The 22,311-nt window shown below is 48.5% G+C and overlaps 2 protein-coding genes across 7 annotated transcripts in view; both read right to left on the reverse strand.

Annotated features, from left to right (window-relative positions):
* The window catches only part of LOC137375967 (organic cation/carnitine transporter 2-like), a 171,435-nt gene that overhangs the window by 12,489 nt on the left and 136,635 nt on the right, over window positions 1-22,311 (reverse strand). The window lies entirely within an intron of this gene.
* On the reverse strand, window positions 212-8,645 carry LOC137375968 (uncharacterized). The gene is made up of 2 exons (XM_068043780.1): window positions 8,265-8,645; window positions 212-1,146 (listed from the first exon to the last, which is right to left on the reverse strand). The coding sequence occupies exons 1-2, from the start codon at window positions 8,589-8,591 to the stop codon at window positions 847-849; spliced, it is 627 nt and encodes a 208-aa protein (XP_067899881.1). The 5' UTR covers window positions 8,592-8,645; the 3' UTR covers window positions 212-846.

The raw sequence follows: 22,311 nt of genomic DNA on the forward strand, positions 1-22,311 counted from the left end.
TATGATGAAGGCCAACATACCATTTGCCTTCCTATTTGCTTGCTGCACCTGCATGCTTGCTTTTAATGACTCATGAATATGGACACCCAGGTAAGTCCCTTTGGACACCAACACTTCCCAATCTCTCACCATTTAAGAAATACTAACTTGCTGTTTTTTCTATCAAAGTGGATAACTTCACACTTATTCACACTATATTCCATTCTGCCATGTTGTTGCCTATTCACTTAGCCTTTCCAAGTCCCCTTAAAACCTTCTTGCATCCTCCCCACAACTTAGATTCCTACCTAGTTTTGTGTCATCAGTAAATCTGGAAATATTACATTTGGTCCCCACATTCAAATCATTTATATCGATTGTGAACAGCTGTGGCTCTAGCACTGACCCTTGCGATATCCCACTAGTAACAGTCTGCCATTCTGAGCAAGACCCATTTATTCCTACTCTCTGCTTTCTGTCTGTTAACCAATTCTCAATCCATAACTATGTGCTCTAATTTTGTTTTCTAACCTCCTCTGTGCGACCTTATCAAAAGCTTTCTGAAAATCCAAATACACCATATTCATTGGTTCTCCTTTATCTGTGCTACAAGCAACATCCTTAAAAAACTCCAACAGGTTTGTCAAACATGATTTGCCTTTCATAAATCCATGTTGACCCTGCCCACTTACATCATTATTTTCTAAGTGTCTAGTTATCACATCCTTTGTAATACATTCTAACATTTTCCCTACTAATGAAGTCTAACTAACAGGTCTATAGTTCCCTGTTTTCTCTTTCCCTCCTTTCTTAAAATTACATTTGCTACATTTGCTACTTTCCAGTCTGCAGGAACCTTTCCAGAACCTACAGAATTTTGAAAGATAACACCAATGCATCCATTATCTCCACAGCCACCTGCTTCAACACTCTAGGAAGTAGCTCATCTGGTCCAGGGAATTTATCAACCTTCAATCTAGTTAACTTTTTGAGTATTACCTCTTTATTAATATTAATTTCTTTTAGTTCCTCATTTTCACATGTCCCTTGGTTCCCTAGTGTTTCTGGGAGATTTTCTGTATCTTCATCCGTGGAGACAGGCACAAAGTAATTGTTTAGTTTCTCTGCCATTTCCGTATTCTCCATTATAAATTCTCCTGTTTCCACCTGTAATGAACCCACATTTGTTCTTGCTAATCTTTTCCTTTTCACATACTTAAAGAAGCTTTTACAGTTCATGCTTATGCTTTTCACTCGCATTCATATCGTCTTTTCCCTTTATCAGTTTCTTGGTCATCCTTTGCTGGATTCTAAATTGCTCCCAATCCTCAGGCTTAGCACTTTTTCTGACAACCTTATAAACCACTTCCTTTGATCTAATGCAATTTTAACTTCTTTTGTTAGTCACAGTTGATTCATCTTTCCTGACCGGTTTATGTGTCTTCGAGGAATGTATATTTTTTGTACACCATGTAATACTTCTTTAAATACTAGCCATTGCCTGTCTACTGTCAAATCTTTTTGTGTATTTTCCCAAACCACCATTGCTAACTTGCCCCTCATACCTTCATAGCTTCCTTTGTTCAGATTTAAGACCTTACTTTCAGAATGAACTATATCACTTTAAACTTCACATAAAATTCTATCATATTATGGTTGCTATTTCCCAAGCTCCTTTCCAGCAAGTTTATTAATTAGCCCCATCTCATTACATAATACTAAGTCTAAAATAACCTGATTCCTAATTAGTTTTTCAGCGTACTGCTCCAGAAACCCATCTCGCACACACCCCAGGAATTCATCCTCCACAGCATTACTGCTGATTAAATTTACCCAGTCTCTATGTAAATGGAAGTTACCCATTATTACTGTATTACCCATGTTACATGCATCTCTAATTTCCTGATTTACACCATGCTGAACATTACCACTACTGTTTGGTAGCCTGTAAACAAATCCCACCAATATTTTTTGCCCTTGCTTTTTCTTAACGACACCCAAATTGATTCTACACCTTGATCCTTTGAACTAAGATCCTCTCTCACTAATGTACTGATCTCATCCCTTATTAAGAGCCCTGACCTACCTCTTTTTCCTTTTTGCTTATCCTTCCTAAAAGACGAATATCCTTGAATATTCAGTTCCCAGTTTTGGTCACCTGCGACCATATCTCTGTAATGGCAATGAAATCATATCCATTTACCTCTATTTGTGCCTTCAGATAGAGTGCCCTTAACTTTGCCTTTTTAACATGATTCTGTCTTCTAATCCTATTTAATGCATGCCTTTCACTTTGTCTGTCTTCTAATTTCGCTTACTACTTTTCTACTTCTGTTACCAGTTTTGCTTTCCTCCTATCATCCCTTCCTACCACACTCAGATTATTTATTCCCTGATTGCTACCTTTTCTCTTGCCTTTTTCCCTCTCCCTAAATTATCAGATCTTCCCTCACTTAATACCTTGCTCCCATTATTTATCTTAAAGTCCTCTCTACTGCCCTAGTTATATGACTCACCAGAATACTGGTCCCAGCACGGTTCAGGTGAAAACAATCCCAACAGTACAGCTCACACTTTCCCCAGTACAGGTGCCAGTGCCCCATGAATCAAAACCCATTTCTCCCACACCAGTCTTTGAGCCACACAGTTAACTGTCTAATTTTATTTATCCTAATCCAGTTTGCTTGTGGCTCAGGTAATAATCCAGAGATTATTACCTTTGAGGTTCAACTTTTTAATTTAGTCCCTAGCTGCTCATACTGTTTGTGCAGAGCCTCTTTCCCAGTCCTAGCTACGTTGCTGTACCCACATAGAGCACAGCAACTGGATCCTCCCCCTCCTACTGCAAGTTAGATTAGAGATACAGCACTGAAACAGGCCCTTCGGCCCACCGAGTCTGTGCCGAACATCAACCACCCATTTATACTAATCCTACACTAATCCCATATTCCTACCAAACATCCCCACCTGTCCCTATATTTCCCTACCACCTACCTATACTAGTGACAATTTATAATGGCCAATTTACCTATCAACCTGCAAGTCTTTTGGCTTGTGGGAGGAAACCGGAGCACCCGGAGAAAACCCACGCAGACACAGGGAGAACTTGCAAACTCCACACAGGCAGTACCCGGAATCGAACCCGGGTCCCTGGAGCTGTGAGGCTGCGGTGCTAACCACTGCGCCACTGTGCCGCCCTAACCCTGTGCAGATGTCCCGAACCCTGGCACCACAGGCAGGCAACACAGCCTTCTGAACTCTCGCTCTTGGCTGCAGAGAACAGTGTCTATCCCCCAAACTATACATAGACAAAGAAAATAGGAGCACGAGTAGGCCATCCGGAACTTCGAGCCTGCTCCACCATTCATTATGATCATGGCTGATCATCCAACTCAGTGACCTGTTCCTGCTTTCGCCCCATACCCTTTGATCCCTTTAGACCCAAGAACTATATCTAACTCCCTCATGAAAACATACAATTTTTTGACCTCAACTTCTTTCTGTGGTTGCAAGTTCCACAGGCTCACCACTCTCTGGGTGAAGAAATTTCTCCTCATCTCAGTCCTGAAAGGTTTACCCCGTATCCTTAGACTAAGACCCCTGGTTCTGGACTCCCCCACCATCGGGAATATCCTTCCTGCATCTACCCTGTCAAGTCCTGTTAGAATTTTATAGGTTTCTATGAGATCCCCCCTCACTCTTCTGAACTCCAGCGAATATAATCCTAACCGACTCAATCTCTCCTCATATGTCAGTCCCGCCATCCCAGGAATCAGTCCGGTAAACCATCGCTGCACTCCCTCTTCAGCAAGAACATCCTGCACACAATATTCCAGGTGTGGCCTCACCTTGGCCCTGTATAATTGCAGCAAGACATCCCTGCTCCAGTACTCGAATCCTCTCACTATGAAGGCCAACATTCCATTTGCCTTTTTTGCCGCTTGTTGGATTTACATGCTTACATTCAGTGACTGGTGTATGAGAACGCCCAGGTCTCACTGCATATTCCCCTCTCTCAGTTTTTAGCTATTCAGATAATTATCTGCCTTCCTGTTTTTACTACCAAAGTGGATAACCTCACATTTATCCACATTATATTGCATCTGCCATGCGTTTGCCCACTCACTCAACTTGTCCAAATTACCCTGAAGCCTCTCTGCACCCTCCTCACAACTCACCCTCCCACCCAGTTTTGTGTCATCTGCAAATTTGGAGATATTACATTTAGTTCCCACATCTAAATCATTAATATATATTGTGAATAGCTGGGGTCCTAGCACCGATCCCTGTGGTACCCCACTTGTCACTGCCTACCATTCGGAAAAAGACACATTTATCCCTACTCTTTGTTTCCTGTCTGCCAACCAATTTTCTATCCATCGCAATACACTACCCCCAATCCCATGCGCTTTAATTTTACATGCTAATCTCTTATGTGGGACTTTGTCGAAAGCCTTCTGAAAGTCCAAATAAACCACATCCACTGGCTCCCCCTCATCAACTCTACTAGTTACATCCTCAAAGAATTCTGGTAGATTTGTCAAGCATGATTTCCCTTTCGTAAATCCAATTTGACTCTGCCCAATTCTACCACTGTTCTCTAAGTGCTCTGCTATGAAATCTTTGATAATGGACTCTAGAATTTTCCCCACTAGCGACATCAAGCTGACTGGTCTCTAATTCTCTGCTTTCTTTCTTTCCCTTTTTAAATAGTGGGGTTACATTAGCTACCCTCCAATCTGTAGAAACTGTTCCAGAGTCTATAGAATCTTGGAAGATGACCACCAATGCATCCACTATTTCTAGGGCCACTTCCTTAAGTACTCTGGGATGCATACCATCGGGCCCTGGGGATTTATTGGTCTTCAATCCCATCAATTTCCCCAACACCATTTCTCTACCAATACTGATTTCCTTCTGTTCCTCTCTCTCACTAAGCCCCGTGTTCCCCAACATTTCTGGTATGATATTTTTGTCCTCCTTTGTGAAGACAGAACCAAAGTATGCATTTAGTTGGTCAGCCATTTCTTTGTTCCCCATAATAAATTCCCCTGTTTCTGACTGTGAGGGACCCACATTTGTCTTAACCAATCTTTTTCTCTTCACATACCTAGAGAAACATTTACAGTCAGTTTTTATGTTCTCCGCAAGCTTGCTCTCGTACTCTATTTTCCCCTTCTTAATCAATCCCTTGGTCCTCCTTTGCTGAATTCTAAACTGCTCCCAATCCTCAGGTCTGTTGTTTTTTTCTGGAGAATTTATATGCCTCTTCCTTGGATCTAATGCTATCTCTAATTTCCCTTGTAAGCCATGGTTTGGCTACCTTTCCCGTGTTACTTTTGCGCCAGACGGGGATATACAGTCCCTTACTACTACTACATTCTGATTTACTCCCCCCGCTTGAATGGCTTCCTGTACCATGGTGCCATGGTCAGTTTGCTCATCCACCCTGCAGCCCTTGCTCACATCCAGACAAGGTGGAAGAATCTCAAAGCTATTGGACAATTGCAAGGGATGAGGCTCCTCTGCTTCTTTCTTTTGGATCCCCTTACCTGCCTCACACGCAGTCACACCATCCTGTCCCTGACCATTGACCAAATCAGAAGACCCTATGCTTAGGGATGAGACTGCCTTTTTTTTCATTCTTGGATATGCACTGGAAATGCCATAACTTACAGGGCTACATACCAAGAGGTGGAAAGTGGGATTTGGCCAAAAAGATCATTTTCGGCCAGCAGAAACATAATGGGCCAAATGAACACCTTCTGTGCCATAAATTTTAATATTTAAGTCTCAACAGCAGATGTATAAACCAAATTTTTCATTGTGTAGCAGCAGTCATGGTATGCATGGCCACTTCTCCATCGTCCACTCATCGCTACACATGGCCTCTGTGATGACTTTGCTGGGTGTCTTCTGGCTGCCTGAGGCCTGGAGGGCTGCGGCTGCCTGAAGGTGTGCTGCATTGGTGCAGGACTCTCCTCAGGCATTGCAACTGCTTGAGCTGGGATCACTGGTGGAGGGTCTGAGAAGCCCGTACTCATACTTGGAATGCCTTGAGGGGAGCCCAAGATGTGGAGCGCAGTCTCTTCATCTCCCTTTCAAGGCTCGATTGAACCTTCCTGCTCACCAGAGAAGGACGAGAGAAGAAGTCTCCAGCCTCCTGTTCCTTCTCTTGTCTTGCCACTGCTGCATTGAGCTCATGGTCAAGGCAATGGTGTGCACATCTGCACACATCTGAGGGAGCTGGCTCTCCATGAAGGTCACCAACCTCTCGATGGAAGAAGCCATGTACTCATATGCCTGAGACATGGCAACTGTCTTAGCATGGACCGACTCCTCCGTCGTCCACTCATGGTTGTGCATGACCTCTGGCAGCTTCACCAGATGTTGCTTTACCTCTCTCTGCAACTCCAGCATGCCCTGTGCTGTCGACTGCAGAGGTTTGTCATCAGCTTGGGGCTCAGCATGGGCCTGGCCATTAACAGTCCTCCAATTGTTAGAGGCTTCGGCTATCTCTGCCTCAGCCAGCTGCTCGAGCTTGTGTGTTGTGCCCTTATCAGCTTGTGACCCTGATTCTACAGCCGTGGAAACTGACCGAGGTGAAAGTATCTGCACTGGTGGAAGGTGCAGGAGAGTCATGGGATGGTGCATCCTCTGAGCAGTCCTCCTCCTCAGAAGTTGTTGGCTGTCCCACTGTGGCTGCAGTCTTCTGCATACGCCGACTTGCATGACAGAACACAAACATGTGTGGTTTAGCCTGTGCAGATTTTATCATGCCAACCATGCGTGATGTGAGTTTCCAACAGTAATGAATACGTCAATGGAAGCCAATATTCACTCTCTTGCGCTGGGACTCTAGTTTCCCCATCTAAAATTGTGTGGCCGCCATGGGTCCCCGCCAGTTCCAATGCCTCTTCCTCAGTGGTGGTGAGAGGATGCAGATCAGGGACTCTTCCTCCTGTTGTGGGTACTCTTGTCCCACAAGAGGAAGGATGGAGTTAGGAGAAATTGGCAACCGGGTGCTCTGGTTTCCTCCCACAAGCCAAAGACTTGCAGGTTGATAGGTAAATTGGCCATTAGCAATTGCCCCTAGTATAGGTAGGTGGTAGGGAAATATAGGGACAGGTGGGGATGTGGTAGGAACATGGAATTAGTGTAGGATTAGTATAAAATGGGTGGTTGACGGTCGGCACAGACCCGGTGGGCCGAAGGGCCTGTTTCAGTGCTGTATCTCTAAACTAAACTAAACTAATATGCCAGTTCTGCTACTGTCAGTCCCTCATTCCTTATTGGGGGATCTGATATCTCTCAAGCTGACACACTCTGTTAGGGGAGTTCATGGGGCACGTGCAGAAGGAAGGTGGCATGTGGCTGAGATGCTGCCGTACATCTGTCAGGATGAGATAATATCTTCGTCCCTCTGCCATCGCCCTGGTACTGCCACCTGCACACCCTCTCACATGGTCAGATGCAATCCCCTAAAAGGACAGTGGTATGGAACATTCACCATGGCCAAGTGCAGAAGGTCATTGACCCTCTTCCTGCTCTACACCCTGTTCTGGTGAGTAACCCTACAGCTGCTGACCTCCTCTGCAATCTCTGCTTGGCTTGCTTGGTGAGGTGGGGGGACCTCTTCCTGCCATTGCTAGGGAAGAGATCCTCCCACCTTTTCCTTGAAGCCTGCAGGAAAATTTAGCAGGAAGACATCACTGAGCTGTGGGGCCACCCTTTGTCTTGCCTCGGCCATCCTGTGCTGCACTCCTCGGGGGTTGGGGGAGTCCAGGAACCAGCCACGCAAAGTTTAAAGCTGCACAAAGCTGTAAATGACGATAAGGCAGGAGTTAATACAGGGCTGACAGGCTTTTAAATATGGTAACCAGCACCTGCTCCGGAGTCCTCTGATGCCATAATTGCTGACTTGCATCCCTCCCTGCCTCATCATTGTGGGCGACCCATGTCTCCACTATGCAAACTGTATGCCCGCCGCGTGTTCGCAGTAGGGAGGCTACCCACGTGATGGACGGGAACAGCACCCATTTTCAAGCCCGCTGCTGTAATTTTCTAATAGCTATGAAAGCTTGGTACAGAATATCTAAAAGTCTGACAGTTAAAGTAACAGGAGTTTATTTACACACGTCTTCTATCTGTGGCTTCCACTTACACTCTCATGAGGTTTTGCACAGGTGCTTTTACATCACTTCCTGTGATGATGCTTATAGTCTATTTATATTTTGCCCAGTAACAACTCTATATTACATTCTACTACATCTCAAGACTCTTACTTCTCTTTTCAGATTGTTAACTGTTTTTACAAGTCTGCCATCATGAGTTCTTCTTTCTTTCGAAGGGGTTTGAGGTTTTGAGTCTTCTCGTTCCGTCTTCTGACTCTGCTGTGCTTGAATAGAACGATTGGATGACTCAAGTTCTTCATTCGGGTTGTCCTCTGGGTTGATGGCAAATTGCAGCATCACTGGCTGATCAAACCTTTGAGTTGATTGGTCCTTTTGTATTTGCTGTTTATTTGGGATCATCACCAAGGAGACTGCTCTTACTTTCCAGGAGAGGAGCACTTTCAGCGCGCCAGAGTTTTGAAAAAAAAACAGTGACATCAGAGGAGAGCTGCAAGCTGATTGGTTGGTGAGCCACTGCTGTTATTGCATTTAAATATCTTTAAAAAAACAAGGGAAAAGTTTTTTTTTGTTTGAAAAAAAGCCTCTGGTGATAAGGCGAGTACTACTAAAGTGTTTTTTTAAAATTCAGTGTAGCTTATTAAGGACTTTAGATTGGAGTGGGTAGAACGGGGCGGCACAGTGGCGCAGTGGTTAGCACCGCAGCCTCATAGCTCCAGGGACCCGGGTTCGATTCTGGGTACTGCCTGTGTGGAGTTTGCAAGTTCTCCCTGTGTCTGCGTGGGTTTTCTCCGGGTGCTCCGGTTTCCTCCCACAAGCCAAAAGACTTGCAGGTTGACAGGTAAATTGGCCATTATAAATTGTCATCAGTATAGGTAGGTGGTAGGGAAATATAGGGACAGGTGGGGATGTTTGTTGGGAATATGGGATTAGTGTAGGATTAGTATAAATGGGTGTTCGGCACAGACTCGGTGGGCCGAAGGGCCTGTTTCAGTGCTGTATCTCTAATCTAATCTAACAAGGCCCCTAGTGTAATTAGTATTTTTTAATTAAGGGAGTGACGAATTAATCTAAGGGTAAGTCATGGCAGGAGAGCTCCTCCTGCGCTATGTGGGAAATCAGGGATGCTTCAAGTGTCCCTGACAACCATGTGTGTAGGAAGTGTATCCATCTGCAGCTACTGGCTACCTGCATTACGGAGCTGGAACTGTGGGTGGATTCACTGTGGAGCATCCGCGATGCTGAGGATGTCATGGATAGCACGTATAGTGAGGTGGTCACACCGCAGGTAATGGCTGCACAGGCAGAAAAGGGATGGGCGACCACCAGACGGAGTAGTAGGCGCAGGCAGGTAGTGCAGGAGTCCCCTGTGGCCATCCCCCTCTCAAACAGATATACTGCTTTGGATACTGTTGTGGGGGGAATGACCTCCCAGGGGAAAGCAGCAACAGCCAAGTTCGTGGCACAACTTACACTGCATGAGAACAGAGTGCTGATTGGTTGGCAAGTGAACTCTGATTGGTAGAGGCGTTGCCATGGTGAATGCACCAGTTTACGGTGACTGACAGTTAACTGCCAAGCTTTGTTTAAAATTTAAACCAGGCAGCTTGACTCTGATTGGTCAAGGCACAGGTCCCTGTTCTTTGCAGACAGAAAGAATATGTACAAACATAGCACCTGTTTCAGCTGAACAAAATAGGTGACAGCCATTTGCTGGTTCATTCCTCAGGGCGATGCCTTGACTAATCAGAGTGAAGCTGCCTGGTTTAAATTTTTAACAAATCAGCACTCTCTTCTCATGCAGTGTAAGTTGTTGTTTTCCCTTACATTGGTTATTCTTGCGATTGTCCTGATGAGTGCAAGATGAAAAACTTCGACAACATGTCTCTATTTTCAGCAATGCTCAAGTTCTGTACTACTAAACAACTAGAATGTATATTGAGAATTATTATTCAAATGTTTGCCATTGCTGGTCTACCTTTATATCGTTTAATCTAATTTCCCAACTTACCTCAGCCAACTCACCCTTCATACCTCTGTATTTGTTTAAATTTAAGATCCTAGTTTCTGATTTAACCACATCATTTTCAAACTTAATATGATATGCTATCATATTATAATCAATCTTCCCTAGAGGATGCTTTACTATATGGTTGTCAATTACTCTGTCTTATTACAGAATACTAGATCTAAACTAGCCTGTTCCCTACTTGGTTCTTCAAAATATTGTTCTCGAAAAATCTGTCTCAAATATGTTCCCTGAATATGTTCTCCAAGCCAGTTTTGCCAATTTGGATTGTCCAATCCATATGAAAGTTAATGCCCCCTAGGATTAGTGCTTTACCCTTCCTCCTCTAATTTCCTGATCTATACTCTGTCTAAAACTATGATTACTGTCTTTGGGCCCATAAACTACTCCTACCAATGTTTTCTTATTTCTTTCCTCCACCCATACTGATTCTAAGGGTGAGAAATTTGATCGCGTAGCTTGATTCTTCAGGGCAGGAAGCACCGTGGACAGCTACCTATGCAGCCCACGTGACATCCATCATTGATATTCTATCAAACATGTGGAAATGGTGCGATCCTGACATCACACAGCTCAATCAGCTGATGTGACACTGAGATATCAAAATTGGACACCACAGGTCCTGGCAATGCTTGCATTGTCCACTCTTTTAAAAAAAGAAGCATCAAGCAGCATGGTGGGCCCTTCAGTATTATTACTTAAAGGGAAATGTACCCAGATTGCAGCAAAGTCAAAGTTATATAACGTTTATGATTGGAAAGTGTCTGAAAGTACTCAGGAGTATTTGTGGAGGTGATTTGGTGTATTTGCCAGTAAGGGCTCCCACATCCTCACAGGAATGAAAGAGGAGTAGATGATCTGTCCATACAAAGGTTGCAACAGCTATGGGCAGCAATAACAGGAAGATGGAACAAAATCGATCGCATTCCCTTCATCAACCTTCTCTGTTAATTTATCAAAAAATTCAATTAGATTAGTCAAGCATGATCTGCCTTTTACAAATCCATGCTGGCTCTCCTTAATTATCTTAAACCTCTCCAGATGCCTGTTAGCTTTTTCCATGGTTATTGTTTCGAAAAGCTTTCCCACCACTGATGTTAAACTGACCAGTCTGCAGTTACTAGGATGTCCTTACACACTTACTTGAATTAGGAAGTCACATTTACCACTCTCCAATGTTTTGGCACCTCCCCGGTGTCTGCAGAAGATTGGAAGATTATGGCAAGCCCTTCCGCAATCTCCACTCCTACGTCTTTCACAACCTAGGATGCAAGCCATCCAGACCAGGCGACTTATCCACTCTAAGCATAGTGAGCCTTTCTAGTACATCCTGCCTATTAACTTTCACCTCCTCCAATAGCTCTACCATCTTCGCTTCTACTTATTATTTTGTCAGCATTCTCTTCCTTAGCAAACACAGATACAAAGTACTTCTTAAGTATTCTAGCCTTGCCCTTTGTCTCTACATCACCCTCATGTTTCTAATAGGCTCCATCCCGCCTCTTACTACCCACTTACTATTTGCATGCCCGTTGAAGATTTTTGGATTCCCTAATATGTTAACTGCCATTCTATTCTCATAGTCTCTCTTTGCCAGTCTTATTTTCCTCTTCACTTACCCTCTTAACTTATTGCTTTTGGCCTGGTTCTCACTTGAAGAATTCACCTGACCTACATCATACATCCTCTTTTTTGTTTGTTCCATCATATTCTCGATCTCCCTCATCATATCAGGAGCCCTGTCATGGTTCCTCTATCATTCACCCTTGTTGGAATGTACCCTGTGTCCTGGCCATTTTTTATCCCTCATTCAACATCACAAAAAACAGACTATCTGGTCATTATCACATTGTGAACAACAAACCCTCACAAAGAACATTTTTGCTGCTGTGGTTCCTGCATTACAACAATGACTATAAACCGCTTTGAGATGTTCTGTGGTCATGAAAGGCACTATATAAATGCAAGTCTTTCTTTAGCTAGCCTGAACCTGAAATGTCTCCTCCTTAAAGACCACCCATTGTTTCGTTCCCATTTTTGCTGTCAGTCTTTGGTTCCATTTCACCCTGGTTAGAACCCCTTCATCCCACTGAAGTTAACCCTCTTCCAATTTAGAAGTTCTACTTTTGATTGTTCCTTGATCTTTGCCGTTACTAATCTAAAACTTATGATACAATGATCACTATTACCCAAGTGTTTCCCCACAGACACTTGGTTCATTTGGTCCACCTCATTCTCCAGCATCAGATCCAGAAATGCCTCCTTCCTAGTTGGACTGAGTACATACTCGTCAAGGAAGTTCTCCTGAACACATTTCAGAAATTTCTCCTCATCCTTACCCTTTACTCTAACATTATCCCAATTGATATTTGGGGAATTAAAGTCCCCCAGTATCACCACTCTATAGTTCTTGCATATCTCTATGACTTATCTGCAGATTTTCTCCTCTATCTCTCTCCCTCAAAATATTTGGAGGCCTATAGAATACCCCAACAGCGTGATCATACCCTTTTTGCTTCTCAACTCCAACCAAATGGATTCTGTTCTCGCCCCACTCAAGGACATCCTCTCTTTCCAGCACTATAATGTCTTCTCTAATCAGTACTTCCACCCCACCTCCCTTTTTCCTTCCCTATTTTTTCTGAATAATTTGTACCCTTGAATATTAAGCACCAATTCCTCACCGTTTCTAAGCCATATTGTTGAGCTTCCTCTAACACAGGGTTGTCCAACATAAGGCCTATAGGCCTGTAACCGGCCCCTCCGCGGACGTATTTCAGAGATGAGAAATTTACATTGTCTTCTTTTTCCATACCAGCTTTTAAAGAAAATCAGAAGACAGTTTCACAGCTGACAGGTGCTGCATAAGAGCGGAAACAGTAGGTTCTGAACTTTGGGCAGATTTGGGGTTTTCCGGCAGGCTTTTAAAAACAAAAGTTCAGAAGCTGTTGCTCCCGCTCTCATGGAGCACCAATCAGCTGTGAAACTGACTTGCAATTTTTTTTTTAGAAACTGACCAACCACAAAGCTCCATGCAACTGTCAGAGGGAGAGAGAGTGGAACAGAGAGAGATGGAAACAAAGAGAGAGAGGTGGGAACAGAGATTGAGGGGGGAACAGAGAAAGGGGGGAACAGAGAGATGGTCGGAACACAGAAAGAGAAGGGGGGAACAGAGAAAGGGGGAACAGAATGAGAAAGAGGGTAACAGAGGGAGGGGGAACAGAAGAGAGAGAGAAGGGGGAAACAGAAAAAGTGAAGGCGGAGCCGAGGGGGGGGGGGCAGAGAGTGTGATGGGCAACAGAGAGAGATAGAGGAGGAGAGAAAGGGAGGGGAGAGAAAGGGAGGGGAAGGGAGAGGGGGAAAAGAGAGAGGGGGAGAGAGCAGTAAAGAGAGAGAGGGGGAGAGAGTGGGGAGAGAGTGAGAGGCAGGAGAGAGAGAAAGAGAGGGAGAGAGAGGGGGAGAAAGCGAGGGGGGAGGGAAAGAGAGAGCAGTAAAGAGAGAGAGGGGGAGAGAGTGGGAAGAGAGAGAGGTGGGAGAGAGAGAAAGAGAGGGAGAGAGAGGGGGAGCAGAGAGAAGGTGGGACCACAGAAAGAGATGGGGCAACAGAGCAAGGGGGAACAGAGAAAGGGGGAACAGAGTGAGAAAGAGGGTAACAGAGGGGGAACAGAGAGAGAGAGAAGGAGGAAACAGAGAGAGTGAAGGAGGAGCCGAGAAGGGTGGGGGGGAACAGAGAGAGAGATGGGAAACAGAGAGAGAGAGAGAGAGGGAGGAGGAGAGAAAATGAGGGGAAGGGAGAGGGGGGGAAAGAGAGAGGGGGAGATAGAGGGGGAGAGAGCAGTAAAGAGAGAGAGGGGGAGAGAGTGGGGAGAGAGAGAGAGGCGGAAGAGAGAGAAAGAGAGGGGGAGAAAGAGAGGGGGGAGAGAGAAAGAGAAGGAGAGAGAGGGGGGGTAGAGAGAGAGAGAGCAGTAAAGAGAGAGAGGCGGAGAGAGTGGGGCGAGAGAGAAGCGGGAGAGAGAGAAAGAGAGGGGGAGAGAGAGAGGGGGTAGAGAGAGAGAGGGTAGAGAGAGAGAGGGGGTAGAGAGAGAGAGAGGGGGGTAGAGAGAGTGAGGTGGTAGAGAGAGAGAGGGGGGTAGAGACAGAGAGAGAGATGGGATAGAGAGAGTTAGAGAGATGGGGTTAAGAGAGGGGGAGAGGGTGTAGAGAGGGAGAGGGGGTAGAGAGAGGGGGTAGAGAGAGAGAGGGGGTAGTGAGAGAGAAAGGGGTAGAAAGTAAGAGAGAGAGGGGGTAGAGAGAGAGGGTAAAGAGAGAGGGGGTAGAGAGAGAGCGAGAAAGGGGGGTAGAGAGAGAGATAGAGGGGGTAGAGAGAGAGGGGGGTACAGAGAGGGGGCAGAGAGAGAGAGGAGGTAGAGAGAGAAGGTAGAGACAGAGAAAGAGAGGGAGAGGGCGTAGAGACAGCGAGAGGGGGTAGAGAGAGAGAGGGTATAGAGAGCAAGAGAGAGGGTAGAGAGAAACGAGAGGGGCAGTAGAGAGTGAAGGGGTCGGCAGAGAGAGAGGGTAGAGGGGGGGTGTAGAGAGAGAGGCATAGAGAGAACGGGGTATTGACGGGGGGGGGGGTAGAGACAGAGAGAGGGGTTAGACAGAGGGGGTAGAGAGAGGGGGTTAGAGATAGAGAGAGGGGGTAGAGAGAGAGCGTGGGATAGAGAGAGAGGGGGTATAGAGAGAGAGGGATAGAAAGAGAGAGAAGGTAGAGAGGGAGAGAGAGGGACAGTAGAGAGAGGGGGGTTGCAGAGACAGAGAGAGGGGATAGAGAGAGAGCATGGGGTAGAGAGAGAGGGGGGTGTAGAGAGAGAGAGGGTAGAGAGAGAGGTAGAGAGAAAGGTGTAGAGAGAGAGAGAGAGGGTAGAGAGAGAGAGAGAGGGGGTAGCGAGAGAGGGTAGAGCGAGAAAGAGAGAGTGGGTAGAGAGTGTGGTGGTAGAGAGAGAGGGAGAGAGAGGGGTTAGAGACAGAGAGGGGAGAGAGAGGGGGGTAGTGCAAGAGAGAGATAGGGGTTTGAGAGAGAGAGGGGTAAAGAGAGACAGAAAGAGAGAGAGGGAGGGCTGAGAGGGAGAGAGAGAGAGGGTAGAGTGAGAGAGAGGGATGGGGTAGAAAGAGAGAGGGGGTAGAGAGATAGAGGGTAGAGAGAGAGAGGGGTTTTGTGAGAGAGGGTAGAGAGAGAGGGGGGGGTAGAGTGAGAGAGAGAGAAGGTAGAGAGAGAGAGGGCTAGAGAGAGAGAGAGATGCGGTAAATAGATAGTGAGAGAGGGTAAAGAGTGAGAGAGGGAGGTGGTAGAGAGAGACAGGGGGCTAGTGACAGAGAGAGGGGGTAAAGAGAGAGGGGGTAGAGAGAGAGAGAAGGGGTTAGAGAGAGATAGAGGGTGGAGAGTGAGAGTGAGAGAGACAGGGTTTAGAGAGAGAGAGAAGAGAGGGGCATGAGAGAGAGAGGGTAGAGAGGGACAAAGAGTGGGTAGAGAGAGAGGGGGTAGAGAGAGGGGCTAGAAAGTGAGAGACAGAGAGGAGGTAGAGAGAGAGAGAGTAGAAAGAGAGAGGGGGGTAGAGAGCGAGAATGAAAGAGGGGGTGGAGACAGAGAGAGAGTGGTGGTAGAGAGAGGGGATTAGAGGGAGAGAGGGGGATGGTGAGAGAGAGAGAAGGGGGTAGAGAGAGAGAGAGGGGGGGTAGAGAGAGAGAGGTGGTCGAGAGAGAGGGGTAGAGAGAGAGAGAGGGGGTACAGAGAGAGAGAGGGGTTAGTGAGTGAGGGGTAGAGAGTGAGGGGGCGTAGAGAGAGAGAGAGAGAGGGGGGTAGAGAGACAGAGAGAGAGATGGGGTAGAGAGAGTTAGAGAGATGGGGTTGAGAGAGTGGGAGAGGGGGTAGAGAGGGAGAGGGGGTAGAGAGAGGGGGGCAGAGAGAGAGAGAGAGGGTAAAGAGAGAGATGGGGTAGAGACAGCGTGAGAAAGGGGGGGCAGACAGAGAGAGGAGGTAGAGAGCTAGTGGGGGGATAGAGAGAGAGAGATAGCCGGGGTAGAGAGAGAAGGGATAGAGAGAGGAGGTAGAGAGAGATGGTAGAGACAGAGAGAGAGAGGGAGAGGGGGTAGAGACAGCGAGAGGGGGTAGAGAGAGAGAGAGGGTTGAGAGAGATGGAGAGGTTAGAGAGAGAGAGAGGGAAGAGAGAAAAGAGAGGGGCAGTAGAGAGTGAGGGGGTCAGCAGAGAGAGAGAGAGAGGGTAGAAAGAAGGGGGTAGAGAGAGAGAGTGGCATAGAGAGCGGGGTAGAGACGGGGGGTGGTGGTAGGGACAGAGAGGGGTTAGAGAGAGGGGGTAGAGAGAGGGGGGTAGAGACAGAGAGAGGGGTAGAGAGAGAGCGTGGGGTAGAGAGAGAGAGGGGTTGTAGAGAGAGAGAGGGGGTAGAGAGAGAAAGGGTAGAGAGTGAGAGAGAGGGACAGTAGAGAGTGAGGGAGGTGGCAGAGAGAGAGGGGGTAGAGACAGAGAGAGGGGTTAGAGAGAGAGACAGAGAGAGGGAGAGAAAGAGAGAGGGGGAGCGAGAGAGAGAGAGGTGGTAGAGAGAGAGGGTAGAGAGGAGGGGTGGTGAGAGAGAGAGAGGGGGCAGTTTGAGAGAAAGAGAGGTTAGAGAGAGAGCGACAGACAAAGAGTGGGAGGAGTGAGAGAGGGGGTAGAGAGAGAGAGAAGAGAGAGAGAGAGAGGAGTAGAGAGAGAGAGGGGGTAGAGAGAGAGAGAGAGTAGACAGAGAGAGGGGGTAGAGAGAGAGAGAGATGGTAGAGAGAAAGAGAGTAGAGAGAGAGAGATGGGGTTGAGAGAGAGGGTAGAGAGCGAGGGGGTAGAGTGAGAGAGAGAGAGGGTAGAGAGAGAGAGGGGGCTAGCGACAGAGAGAGGGGGTAAAGAGAAAGAGGGGATAAAGAGAGAGAGAAGGGGTAGAGGTAGAGAGAGGGGTTAGAGAGAGAGGGGTGAGAGAGAGATAGAGGGTGTAGAGTGAGAGTGAGAGAGACGGGGTTTAGAGAGAGAAGAGAGGGGCATGAGAGAGAGATGGTAGAGAGAGGGACAAAGAGTGGGTAGAGTGAGTGAGGGGGTAGAGAGAGGGGCTAGAAAGTGAGAGACAGAGAGGAGGTAGAGAGAGAGGGAGGGGGGTAGAAAGCGAGAAAGAGAGAGGGGGTGGAGACAGAGAGAGAGAGTGGTGGTAGAGAGAGGGGGGGTAGAGAGAGGGGTTAGAGAGAGAGGGGTAGAGAGAGAAGGGGGTAGAGAGAGAAGAGAGAGAGGAGGGTAGAAAGTGAGAGAGAGAGAGGGGTTAGATTGAGATAGAGAGAGAGGGTAGACAAAGAGAAGGGTTAGAGAGAGTCAGAGGGAGAGAAAGAGAGATGGGGGAGCAAGAGAGAGAGGTGGTAAAGAGAGAGGGTAGAGAGAGGGGGGGTGGTGAGAGACAGAGAGAGGGCTGAGAGAGTGAGGGGGTAGTTTGAGAGAAAGAGGGGTTAGAGAGAGAGTGGTTAGAGAGAGAGCGAGAGACAAAGAGTGGGTGGAGTGAGAGAGGGGGTAGAAAGTGAGAGACAGAGAGGGGGTATAGAGAGAGAGAGAGGGTAGACAGAGAGAGGAGGTAGATAGAGAGAGGGGGTAGAGAGAGAGAGAAAGAGAGAGGGGGAAAGAGAGAGAGAGAGAGAGAGATGGTAGAGAGAAAGAGAGTAGAGAGAGAGAGGGGGGGGGTTGCGAGAGAGGGTAGAGAGAGAGAGAGGGCTAGAGAGAGAGAGAGATGCAGTAAATAGATAGTGAGAGAGGGTAAAGAGTGAGAGAGGGAGGTGGTAGGGAGAGACGGGGGCTAGTGACAGAGAGAGGGGGTAAAGAGAGAGGGGGTAAAGAGAGAGAGAAGGGGTTACAGAGAGATAGAGGGTGTAGAGTGAGAGTGAGAGAGACAGGGTTTAGAGAGAGAGAGAGAAGAGAGGAGCATGAGAGAGAGAGGGTAGAGAGGGACAAAGAGTGGGTAGAGAGAGAGGGGGTAGAGAGAGGGGCTAGAAAGTGAGAGACAGAGAGGAGGTAGAGAGAGAGAGAGTAGAAAGAGAGAGGAGGGGTAGAGAGCGAGAATGAGAGAGGGGGTGGAGACAGAGAGAGAGTGGTGGTAGAGAGAGGGGGGTAGAGGGAGAGAGAAGGGGGTAGAGAGAGAGAGGGGATAGAGAGGGAGAGAGAGGTGGTACAGAGAGAGGGGGTAGAGAGGGAGAGATGGGGTAGAGAGAGTTAGAGAGATGGGGTTCAGAGAGTGGGAGAGAGGGTAGAGAGGGAGAGGGGGTAGAGAGAGGGGGGTAGAGAGAGAGAGAGGGTAATGAGAGAGAAAGGGGTAGAAAGAAAGAGGGAGAGGGGGGTAGAGAGAGAGAGAGAGGGTAAAGAGAGAGTTGGGGTAGAGAGAGCGTGAGAAAGGGGGGGGCAGACAGAGAGAGGAGGCTGAGAGCTAGAGGGGGGATAGAGAGAGAGAGATAGCGGGGGTAGAGAGAGAGGGGGGTAGAGAGAGAGGGGATAGAGAGAGGAGGTAGAGAGAGATGGTAGAGACAGAGAGAGAGAGGGAGAGGGGGTAGAGACAGCGAGAGGGGGTAGAGAGAGAGAGAGGGTTGAGAGAGATGGAGAGGTTAGAGAGAGAGAGAGAGAGGGAAGAGAGAAAAGAGAGGGGCAGTAGAGAGTGAGGGGGTCAGCAGAGAGAGAGAGGGTAGAGAGAGGGGGGTAGAGAGAGAGAGCGGCATAGAGAGCGGGGTAGAGACGGGGGGGGTGGTGGTCGAGACAGAGAGGGGTTAGAGAGAGGGGGTACAGAGAGGGGGGTAGAGACAGAGAGAGGGGGTAGAGAGAGAGTGTGGGGTAGAGAGAGAAAGGGTAGAGAGGGAGAGAGAGGGACAGTAGAGAGTGAGGGAGGTGGCAGAGAGAGAGGGGGTAGAGACAGAGAGAGGGGTTAGAGAGAAAGCATGGGGTAGAGAGAGGGAGGGTGTAGAGAGAGAGAGGGTAGAAGAGAGATAGAGAGAAAGGTGTAGAGAGAGAGAGGGTAGAGAGAGAGAGAGGGGGTAGCGAGAGAGATTGAGAGTGAGGGGTGGAGAGAGACAGAAGAGGGGGTAGAGAGGGAAGGAGAGAGCGTAGAGAGAGAGGGGGTAGAGAGAGAGAGAGGGTAGAGCGAGAAAGCGGGTAGAGACAGAGAGAGTGGGTAGAGAGAGTAGTGGTAGAGAGAGAGGGAGAGAGAGAGGTGTTAGAGACAGAGAGGGGAGAGAGGGGTGTAGAGAGAGAAGAGAGATAGGGGTTTGAGAGAGAGAGGTGTCGAGAGAGAGGGGGTAGAGAGAGAAGAGAGAGAGAGAGGGGTAGAGAGTGAGATACAGAGAGGGGTTAGATTGAGATAGAGAGAGAGAGAGGGTAGACAGAGAGAGGAGTTAGAGAGAGAGACAGAGAGAGGGAGAGAAAGAGAGTGCGGGGAGTGAGAGAGAGAGGTGGTAGAGAGAGGGGAATGATGAGAGAGAGAGACGGGGCTGAGAGAGAGGGGGTAGTTTGAGAGAAAGAGGGGTTAGAGAGAGAGCGAGAGACAAAGAGTGGGTGGAGTGAGAGGGGGGTAGAGAGAGAGAGGAGAGAGAGAGAGGGGCAGAGAGAGAGGGGGTAGAAAGTGAGAGAGAGGGGGTGTAGAGAGAAAGAGAGAGAGAGAGAGAAGGTAGACAGAGAGAGGGGGTATAGAGAGAGAGAGGGGGTAGAGAGAGAGAGCGAAAGAGAGAGGGGGTGAAGAGAGAGAGAGAGATGGTAAAGAGAAAGAGAGTAGAGAGAGAGGGGTTGAGAGAGGGTAGAGAGAGAGAGGGGGTTAGAGTGAGAGAGAGAGAGGGTAGAGGGAGAGATAGAGGGGGTAGAGAGAGAGAGAGATGGGGGTAAATAGATAGTGAGAGAGGGTAAAGATTGAGAGAGGGAGGTGGTAGAGAGGGAGAGGGGGCTAGACAGAGAGAGGGGGTATAGAGAAAGAGGGGGTAGAGAGAGAGAGAAGGGGTAGAGGTAGAGAGAGAGGAGTTAGAGAGAGAGAGTTAGAGAGAAATAGAGGGTGTAGAGTGAGAGTGAGAGAGACGGGGTTTAGAGAGAGAGAGAGAAGAGAGGGCAATGAGAGAGAGGGAGAGGGTAGAGAGAGGGACAAAGAGTGGGTAGAGTGAGTGAGGGGGTAGAGAGAGAGAGGGGGGTTAGAAAGTGAGAGACATAGAGGAGGTAGAGAGATAAAGAGAGGGTAGAGTCAGAGAGGGGATAGACAGCGAGAAAGAGAGAGGGCGTGGAGACAGTGTGAGGTGGTGGTAGAGAGAGGGGGGGGTAGAGGGAGAGAGGGGGATGGTGAGAGAGAGGTAGAGGGGTTGAGAGAGGGAGAGAGTGTAGAGAGTGAGAGAGAGAGAGTTGTAGAGAGAGCGAGAGAGGGGGGTAGAGTGAGAGAGAGAGGGGAGAGTGAGCGAGAGAGGGGGGTGGAGTGAGAGAGAGAGGATAGAGAGAGAGAGGTTAGACAGAGAGGGTAGAGAGAGAGGGGGGTCTATAGAAGGAGAGAGAGAGAGGGGGGATAGAGAGAGAGGGGTAGCGAGAGAGGGGGCGTAGAGCAAGAGAGAGAGAGGGGGTGGAGAGAGAGAGAGGGGTAGAGATAGAGGAGTTAGAGAGAAGGGTAGGGAGAGGGAGAGGGGGTAGAGAGAGAGAGAAGGTAGGGAGAGCGAGAGAGAGGGTGGAGAGGGTGAGAGAGAGGGGAGAGCGAGAGTGGTGGTTGAGATGAAAAAGGGGTGAGAGAGAGGGGGAAGGGATAGAGAGGAGGGGGAGGAGAGAGAGGGGTCAGTGACATAGGGGAGATAAAGAGAGGCTGTGAGAGAGAAACAGAGAGGGCGAGACAGAGAGAGTGAGGAGAGCGAGAGTGCAGGGGTGAGGGAGAGAGAGAGGGGGGAGAGAGTGAGTGGGGAGAGGGAGAGTGAGGGGAGAGCGAGAGAGTGTGGGGGGAGAGAGAGTGTTGGGGAGAGAGAGAGTGGGGGGAGGGTGGCGAGAGAGTGGGTAGAGAGGGTGAATGGGGAGACGGAGAGAGGGGGGAGGGATAGAGAGGGGAGAAAGAGAAAGGGAGGGGAGAGTGTGTTGTGAGAGCGAGAGAGAGATTCGAGAGATAGAGAGGAGGAGAATGAGAGGGGCACAGAGAGAGGGGGCAAAAAGAGAGAGAAAGCGGGGGACAGAGAGAGAGGGGATCGAGAGAGATAGAGAATGGATGGGGGATAGAGAGGAAGATTGAGGGCGGACAGAGAGAGTGAGAGAGGGGACCGGGGGAGAGAGAGATTAGGGGAGAGAGAGAGAGTGTGAGGAAGAGAGAGAGAGGGTGAAGAGAGGGGGAGAGACGGGGCAGAGAGAGTGGGGAACAAGGGGGAGTGAGAAGGGAGACAGAGGAGTGTGAGAGAGAGAGGGCAGAGACAGAGCAGGGGAGAAAGTGAGGGGGTAAGAGAGAGAGGAGGGGAGAGAGTGAGGAGGGGAAAGAGAGAGGGCGAGAAGGTCGGGGGGACTGAGGGGGGACAGAGATGGCGAATAGAGAGAGGGGGGAGAGAGAGAGAGAGAGAGAGAGTGGGTGGAGAGAGAGAGGAGGAGAGAGAGTGGGCAGCAAGAGAGAGGGGGAGAAAGAGAAAGGTGAGAGAGGGGGCGAGAGAGAGGGGCAAGAGAGAGATGGGGAAAGAGAGATGGGGTGTAGAGAGAGAGGGGGGGTGAGAGAGAGAGAGAGAGGGGGGCGAGAGAGACAGAGGGGTGAGAGAGACAGGGTGGGAAGAAAGAGAGAAATTGGGGAAGAGAGAGAGAATGGGGGTGAGAGAAAGGTCGGAGAGATAGAGTGGGTGAGAGAGAGAGAAGGGAGTATGAGTGGGGAGTGAGAGAGAGTGAGAATGGGGAGAATCAGAGATGGGAGAAAGAGAGAGCAAGGGGTGAGAGAGCGAAGCGGCAAGAGAGAGGGGGAGAATGGGGGAGAGAGATTGGGGGAGAGAGAGAGAGGGATGGGGAGTGAGAGAGGGGGAAGAGTGAGTTGGGAAAGAGATAAAGAGGTGGGAGAGAGGGGGTGAGAGAGAGGGGGAGACAGAGGAGGGGTGAGATAGAGAGAGAGGGGGAAAGGAGGGGAGAGCGAGTAGGGGAGAGCGAGGGGAGACAG

This window comes from Heterodontus francisci, chromosome 12, assembly GCF_036365525.1.
Source record: "Heterodontus francisci isolate sHetFra1 chromosome 12, sHetFra1.hap1, whole genome shotgun sequence".
In the NCBI taxonomy this organism is placed as follows: Eukaryota; Metazoa; Chordata; class Chondrichthyes; order Heterodontiformes; family Heterodontidae; genus Heterodontus; species Heterodontus francisci.

Excerpts from the sequence above, each read along its gene's own strand:
- LOC137375968 (XM_068043780.1), bottom strand. The coding sequence starts at position 8,591 with ATGTCACTGTTTTTTTTTCAAAACTCTGGCGCGCTGAAAGTGCTCCTC. Across the intron at positions 1,147-8,264 it reads TTAACAATCTGAAAAGAGAA|GTGGAAACAGGAGAATTTAT; the intron begins GTAAGAGTCTTG and ends GGTTCATTACAG.